This window comes from Lactuca sativa, chromosome 5 (genome assembly GCF_002870075.4).
Source record: "Lactuca sativa cultivar Salinas chromosome 5, Lsat_Salinas_v11, whole genome shotgun sequence".
Lineage (NCBI taxonomy): Eukaryota > Viridiplantae > Streptophyta > Magnoliopsida > Asterales > Asteraceae > Lactuca > Lactuca sativa.
Window position 1 is genome coordinate 192988508 of NC_056627.2, and position 8420 is coordinate 192996927.

The 8420-nt window shown below is 37.6% G+C and overlaps 1 protein-coding gene across 1 annotated transcript; it reads left to right on the forward strand.

Moving 5' to 3' along the window:
* The first annotated feature begins 4866 nt into the window (after positions 1-4866).
* LOC122197895 (secreted RxLR effector protein 161-like) lies at positions 4867-5376 on the forward strand. The gene has a single exon (XM_042902049.2). It carries the CDS (start codon positions 4867-4869, stop codon positions 5374-5376), a length of 510 nt encoding a protein of 169 aa, XP_042757983.2.
* The last annotated feature ends 3044 nt before the right edge of the window (positions 5377-8420 follow it).

Consider the following 8420-nt stretch of genomic DNA (forward strand, 5'->3'; position numbering starts at 1 on the left):
TGATGTGTTCTCGATTTTTTACAGTAAAGAATGAGGTTTTCGACAGCAAAACAGTGGGTTTTTTGGATGTTAAAAGTCACTCGTAAAACCGCTCCTCATTGAGTTGTTTCGTATCTCGAAATTTTAACAAAAACACATAAAAAGGAAGAGTTTTGGGGCTGTTTTGGTGACTTCAAATATAGCAGGAACAGGAGACATGTTCAAGGGTATTTTTGGGATAAAAACATGTTGAAAATGTTAGGTTTTAATCTTGATAGGTTGTTATTTTAGTAGTGTTTTAGTAATTGAATAAAATGTAGTAGGTCATGGGTTGAATGTGTCATGTTGACCAAGTCTTTTGGAGATTTTAGATAGTTATTTTAGGTGCATGAAAAGAGGGAACGTGGGTTTACTGTTTCTTACTGGAGTTAGCATGTATTGGCTATATAAATAGTCACCTATTACTTGAATGAATGCAGAAGTACTTTCTCTTTAAAAGCTTTATTTTATCTTTGTCTTCTTTTCATCCCAAAAGCACATAAAGTAGGGCCTGATATTCCAACAGAAAACAGGTGCTAAGGGGCTGTGACAGGAGGCTAAAGAGGAGGAGGCAGCATCCCTATTTCTACCTTGGGTTTTAATGGGTTTAAAGGAGAGAGGTGGGGCTGTAAGGAGATTGATTTCTGATATGATATTGAGAGTATTCCTAGAATACGTTTGCTGTGAGTTTGAAGTAAGGAATTTGAGAGGAGGGTGGCATCTAGTTTTATAGGAAGTAAAGAGTGAGGAAGGTGTCATCAAATCTCTTCAAGATCTTAGATCATTAATTAGATTTTATGGATCTTATCTAGTTGATGCTTAAGTGATTTAGTTAGCATTTAGTTGGAAGAAATAAAGAGTTATGAGACAAGTGTTGGTGATTTTAGTGTCACCATGTCATTTTAAGTAACTGGAACTAACATGTGAGCTAAGGGGCTTCATGATTTGTACTCTAATACATGTACGGGGTTGTGCGGAGTGCACGCATATATAAGATCGAGTCAGAAGCCGGTTCGACGACTAGTCGGGGGTCCGGGGGCAGCGTCCCCGGGTACGGGGTTTCCAAAGGGGCAACGCCCCTTTGGCGGGGTCTAGGGCCAGCGTCCCTAGCGGGGTCCAAGGGGCAGAGCCCCTGGCTGGGGGTCCCGCTGAGGGTGATTATGGTAAAACTAACGAAACTCGTTAGTTTTTGGTAACCCTAATCCGGATTAATATTACCTGCTTCCAAAACAACTAATGACGGTCCAACCCTAATGAAACCCTAATCGTGTTTAGTATATAAACAACTCTTCCTTTCCAGAAGGGGGACTTTTCTTTAGCTCTCGTTTTTCACCACACATTCACAAAACCCTTTAGCATATTAGCTTACGTTTTCTGTGCCTAGAAACGTAAGTGTCCGCTTGGATTATCCTAGGCTGAATTTCTTATAACCCAGGCATAGGGTAGAAATATCAGTTCGGAAAGTGATATCACGATCCAAGCTGGTATCCAGATCTACACCGCAAACCCTAATATTCCCAACAATCGAACTGATATTTTCTGTTTCTGGAGATGGGTGACTCAATCCGCGAGATGACCACTAAGTTTACCAAGTTGGAGAAGTTTGAAGGCGTCGATTTCAGACGCTGGAAGAAAAAGATGCACTTCATGCTGACCACTCTGAAAGCAACATACGTGCTGACTACTCCAAGACCAGCAGAGCCTGCGGAAGGTGTTGTTGAGACGGCTGAAGAGACAAGAAAGAGACAGAAGTGGGACAATGATGACTACATCTGCATAGGTCACATTTTGAACGGTATGTCTGATGCTTTATTTGATATCCATAGTGAAGCTTGTGTGCCAAGGAGTTGTGGGATACTCTTGAACTGAAATACATTACTGAGGATGCTTCTAGCAAGAAGTTTCTGGTTTGTGATTTTAATAATTATAAGATGAAAGATTCAAGGTCTGTCACTGAACAATACAATGAACTCCCTGGCATATACAGACAGTTTAAACTGCATAAAATGAATATGGATGAATCCATAGCTGTGTCCACTATCATTGACAAACTGCCTCCGTCGTGGAAAGACTTCAAACATAACTTGAAACATCAAAAGAAGGAACTGTCATTGCTTCAACTTGCTAGTCACATTCGTATTGAAGAATCTCTTCGTGCGAAGGAAAGTGACAAATCTGAAAAACCCAAAGGAAAAGTTGAACCTGGACAGCCCTCGGTTCATATGGTTGAAAACAAACCAAGGAACCAGAACCACAAAGGACATGACAAACGCAAGCAGGAACATGTCCCAGGCAACTCCAACAAAAAGAGAAAGGATTTGGTTTGTTGGAGGTGCAATCAAGTTGGGCATTGCAAGCGTGATTGTCGTGTGAATTTGGGCAACAATGGTGCTGGAAACAGTGGAGCCAATGGGAAAGTGAACCAGTCTTTGGCCCAAGTTAAAGGAGGTCAGTTTTTGACTAACTTTGATAATTCTAATCAGAATTATTTTTATTATGTTTCATTTATCACTAAATCATTCTATGTGCAGGATGATGATGTTGCTTGGTGGATCGACTTCGGAGCAACGAACCATGTATGCAATGATAAATGGATGTTTGAAACATTAACTCCGCTTGAAGATGGCTCGGTGCTGAAAATGGGAGATGATTCTTTTATTCCTATTTGTGGTTTAGGTGTCGTGTGTCTTGAATTTACTTCTGGAAAGACAGTTAGGTTATTTGATGTTTGTTTGTTCCCAAGATTCGCAAGAGTCTTGTTAGCTCTAGTTGTTTGAATTCTGATGGTTTTAAACAAGTTATTGAATCAGATAAGTTTGTTTTGTCTAAGGGTGGAATGTTTGTTGGCTTTGGATATTTAAATAATACAATGTTTCGTTTGAATATTGTTGACAAATTATTACCTATTCAGAATTCTGCATTTGTATATTTTGCTTCTAATTTTGATAAATCTATGCTTTGGCATGTAAGATTAGGTCATGTCAACTTTAGAAGGATGCATGAGATGTCAAAAGATGGATTAATTCCAGCCTTTGATATGGCATCTGATAAATGTAAAACATGCATGCTTACAAAAGTGACAAAACAGCTCTTTCCTAGTGTCACTAGAAATTCAGCTGTTTTGGAACTTATACACAGTGACCTGTGTGATTTTCATTCCACTCCTTCAGGGAATAAAAAGTATGTAGTCACTTTTATTGATGACTGCACTCGGTTTTGCTATATGTATTTGTTGCACTCTAAGGATGAAGTCTTAGATAAATTCAAAATATACAAAACCGAGGTGGAATTGCAATTGGGCATTCCGGTTAATTGTCTCATGACTAATAGGGGAGGTGAATATATGGATACCATATACTTCCAATCAGTGAATATCATTCATGAGACGACGGCACCTTACACGCCTCAACAGAATGACATTGTTGAACGCAAAAATCGAGTTTTAAAGGAAATGGTAAACTCGATGATGTCTTACTCGGGATTGAGTGAAGGATTTTGGGGAGAGGCCATGTTAACGGCCTATTATTTGTTAAATAAGGTTCCAAATAAAAGGAACATAATAGTCCCATATGAACTTTGGTTCAACAAAAAGCCGAATTTGAGTTATTTTCGGGTTTGGGGATGTCGGGCAGTTGTAAAACTTATCGAGCCCAAAAAGAAAATTTTGGGAGAACGTGCAATTGATTGCATATTCATTGGATATGCTGAACATTCCAAGGCATATAGGTTTTATGTAATAAAACCTAATGATTCGGTTTCAATTAACACTGTTATCGAATCGCGGGACACAATTTTTGATGAGATGAGGTTTTCATCGATTCAAAGGCCTAAGGATCTGACTTTTGATGCTAATAAAGAGCAAAATTCAGAAATTCAAGATGGTGGTATCGTGCAAGAACCACAAGATATTCATAGAAGCAAAAGAGGTCAAGTTGCGAAAAATTTCGGACCCGACTTCCAACTGTACTTGGTGGAAGGTTTAAGGGTTGAAATTAATCTTGAATACTCTTATTGCTATAGTATTGAAGATGATTCTAAGACTTATCAAGAGGCCATGGAGTCACGTGATAATGCCTTTTTGAAGGAAGAAATTGATGATGAAATGTCATCAATTGTTGAGAACAATACATGGGTGTTGTCTGATTTTCCTCCTCTAAACCTCCTGGTTACACATGGATTTTCAAAAAGAAAATGAATGTTAATGGGACTATTGACAAATTCAAAGCCCGGTTAGTCATTCAAGGTTTTAGACAAAAATCCGGTATTGACTATGTTGATACGTATGCTCCAGTTGCATGTATTTCTACTATTACATTGTTGGTTGCCTTCGCAAGTATCCACAATCTGGTTATTCACCAAATGGATGTGAAAACAGCCTTTTTAAATGGTGATCTTGATGAGGAAGTTTACATGAAACAACTAGAAGGTTTCATCATGCCCGGTAAAGAGCATATGGTTTGTAAACTTGTCAAATCTTTGTATGGGCTGAAACAAGCGACTAAACAATGGCATCAAAAATTTAATGAGGTGATTTTGTCTTTTGGTTTTAAAACAAACCAATGTGAAAAATGTGTTTATAGTAGATTTGATGATGCTACTAAAGATGGAGTGATCATTTTCTTATATGTAGATGACATGTTAATTTTTGGTACCAACCAAAATCAAGTGGATGAAACAAAGAAATTGTTGTCATCCAAGTTGTCCATGATTTAGGAGAGGCTGATATAATTTGGATGAAACAAAGAAATTGTTGTCATCCAAGTTTTCCAAGAAAGATTTAGGAGAGGCTGATGTAATTCTTGGAATAAGAATTAAGAGGATGAACAATGGATTAACAAAGGATTGGTAATGACTCAAAGTCATTATATTGAGAAAATTCTCAAGCGGTTTAATTTTACCGAGTGTTCTCCTGTGAGTACTCCTATGGACCCAGGTGTGAAATTAATGCCAAATAATGGTATTCCCATTTCACAATTGGAATACTCTAAGGCTATTGGTAGCTTGATGTATGCCATGACAAGTACCAAACCTGATATTGCGTTTGTTGTGGGTAAGTTCAGCAGGTACACTAGCAATCCTAGTGCTCAACATTGGCAAGCAGTGAATACAGTGTTTAAGTATCTCAAGGGAACCATGAATTATGGTTTGTGTTACTTGGGGAGTCCTTCGGTTTTAGAAGGTAATTCAGATGCAAGTTGGATTACTAACATGGAGGACCATTCCTCAACTTCTGGTTGGGTATTCTTGCTTGGGGGAGGTGCCATTTCTTGGGCTTCCAAGAAGCAATCTTGCATTACAAACTCGACAATGGAATCTGAGTTTGTTGCATTAGCAGCTGCTAGTAAAGAAGCAGAGTAGCTAAGGAATTTGGTCTATGAGATTCCTTTGTGGTCTAAACCGATGGCACCTATTTCTATCCTTTGTGATAGTGTTGCCGCTTTGGCTAAAGCATATAGTCAGGTTTATAATGGAAAGTCTAGACACCTAGGTGTTAGACATAGTATGATTAGAGAACTAATCATGAATGGTGTGATATCGGTTGAGTTTGTGAAATCGCAACAAAATTTGGCAGATCACTTGACTAAAGGTCTGACAAGAGACTTAGTGCACAAGTCTGTAATCGGGATGGGATTAAAGTCCATTTAATTCTATAATGATGAGACACCCAAATCCCTCCTAATATAATGTTAGGAGTTGAGTTCAATGTGGAAAGCTCATACTTATAGATTGGAACACATGAAGTATTCATCCCAAGTATATGTTCGGTTCTGCAAGTTAGCCAGGTTGAAGTTTAACTTCTTAATAATTCCTTTGATAAATGTATGTGCAGATACATGGAAAGGAGTTACCTACGTGATTGTGAAGTGTGGCCGCATTTCAAGAGGTTGTGGACTTGACCTTGATACGATCATGAGAGGATTGGGACACACGACTTTATAATAGTGTCAAGTTGTATTATGCTAGAATTTCAATAAACTAGTGTGTATTTTACTTTCTGGTATTCAAATGGGTTGATGGGTTCAATTCTTAGAACACCCTGATTCTCGAGTATTTGCAAGTGTATGATACTAAGTGGAAATTCAATCGTTTCGATATTTTCATTATGTACTAGTTTGGTTTGTTGTTGATAAGGTTATGTTGGTTCAAGGGTTACATTAAAATGGGGGAGGATTGTTGGTGATTTTACTGTCACCATGTCATTTTAAGTAACTGGAACTAACATATGAGCTAAGGGGTTTCATGATTTGTACTCTAATACATGTACGGGGTTGTGCGGAGTGCACGCACGTATAAGATCGAGTTAGAAGCCGGTTCGACGACTAGTCGAGGGTCCGGGGGCAGCGCCCTTAGGTACAGGGTTTCCAAAGGAGCAGCGCCCCTGTGGCGGGGTCTAGGGGTAGCGCCCCTAGCGGGGTCCAAGGGGCAGAGCCCGTGGCTGGGGTCCCGCTAAGGGTGATTATGGTAAAACTAACGAAACTCGTTAGTTTTTGGTAACCCTAATCTGGATTAATATTACTTGCTTCCAAAGCAACTAATGACGGCCCAACCCTAATGAAATCCTAATCGTGTTTAGTATATAAACAACTCTTCCTTTCGAGAAGGGGGACTTTTCTTTAGCTCTCATTTTGCATCGCACATTCACAGAACCCTTTAGCATATTAGCTTACGTTTTCTATGCCTAGAAACGTAAGTGTCCGCTCGGATTATCCTAGGCTGAATTTCTTGTAACCAAGGCATAGGGTAGAAATATTAGTTCAGAAAGTGATATCACGATCCAAGCTGGTATCCAGATCTCCACCGCAAACCCTAATATTCCCAACTACAAGGTGGGCAAAGAAATGGAGGGTGAAAGGTCAAGCTATGCATGTGCATGAAATGAGTATATATGTAGTATATTTGAAAATTTTGTGGCTACTTGCCTAGGAATGTTTTTAAAATGAATTGATAGCTTATCTTTTATTTGATATGTCACCTTATATTCCTGTAATCTTTCATCTTTGTTAGACCCTTCGTGCTTATCATTTCTCATTTTCTATTTAGATATTTTATAGATAAGATAATTGTTATAAAATGGCAACATAGATTATAAATATAGAATGCATGTATTTGTCTTTTCAATGTTTATACCTGTATGTATAATCCATGAATGCTAGAGTATTTTTAATTACTTTTTATATAAATTTCATTTTATATTTTTACAAAATGCATAAAAATTTGATTGTCCATGGTGTAGTTTGACATATTTATCATTTGATAAAAATATTACTTCTTTTTCGTTGTCTTTGTTCATAAATGACTAAGTTTGATTTCTTACAAATGGGTATGAAATTTCTTTGATGGTATCAAGCATAACCATTCTAAAATTTTTCCGTTACACGAAGCCGTGTAAATATAATATTTTTGAACACATGAGTTTTCATTCAATCATTTTCACAAAATCAAATCCAAATAGGATTATAAAATAAAATCGTTATTAGACAAAGTATTAGATCATGAAATTTCCTCAAATAATTATCTAAATGGTAACAAATTCTCTCAGAATTTTTAGATAATATAATATTTGTTATCTATTATTTATATCGATTATCATACAAAAGTCTATATTTTCGCCAATTGTTACATTCTCCCTCCGTTAAATGAATGTCGTCCCGAAATTCAACTTGTAGACAGGATATCACAAAAAAAATTGGGGGTGTTTCTTTTTCATCTGATCCTCATGTTCCCAGGTGAATTTTAGCCCCCGCTGAGAGTTGCATTAAACTTTCACAATTGGGATACGACTTTGTTTTAAACGTTTTACTTCTCGATCCATAATTTTCATATGTTCTTCGACGAAGAGAAGTTTCATCTATAGTTGAATCTCATCGAGTGGTATTACGTTGGTATCATCTAAAAAACACTTTTTGAAGTTTGATACATGGAATACATCATGCACTTTACTCAGTTGTTGAGGTAGTTTTAGTCGATAAGCCACATGACCAATTCCGTCAAGGATTTCAAAAGGTCCAATGTATCTTGGGTTAAGCTTGCCTCTTTTGCCAAAATGAATCATACCTTTCCAGGGTGAGACTTTTAACATCACACGGTCTCTAACCTGGAATTCTAGAAGCTTACTCCGTACATCAGCATAACTTTTCTGACAGTCACACACTGCCTTAAGTCAATCTTTGATCTGGATGATCTTCTAGGTTGTTTAGTGGATTATCTCTAGCCTGGTATGCAGTATGTCATTTGTCTGTTCACGGGCTAATTGAGTATCTCTGACCTCTGCCCAGTTTATAGGTGATCGATACTTCTGTCCGTACAAAGCTTCAAATAGCGATGCTTTAAGGCTAGTGTCATAACTATTATTATAGGAAAACTCAATCAATGACATATGAGTATCCCAAGAATTTCCAAAG

What these genes read in the sequence shown, in the direction of transcription:
- LOC122197895 (XM_042902049.2), top strand. Translation starts at nt 4,867, where the DNA reads ATGACTCAAAGTCATTATATTGAGAAAATTCTCAAGCGGTTTAATTTT.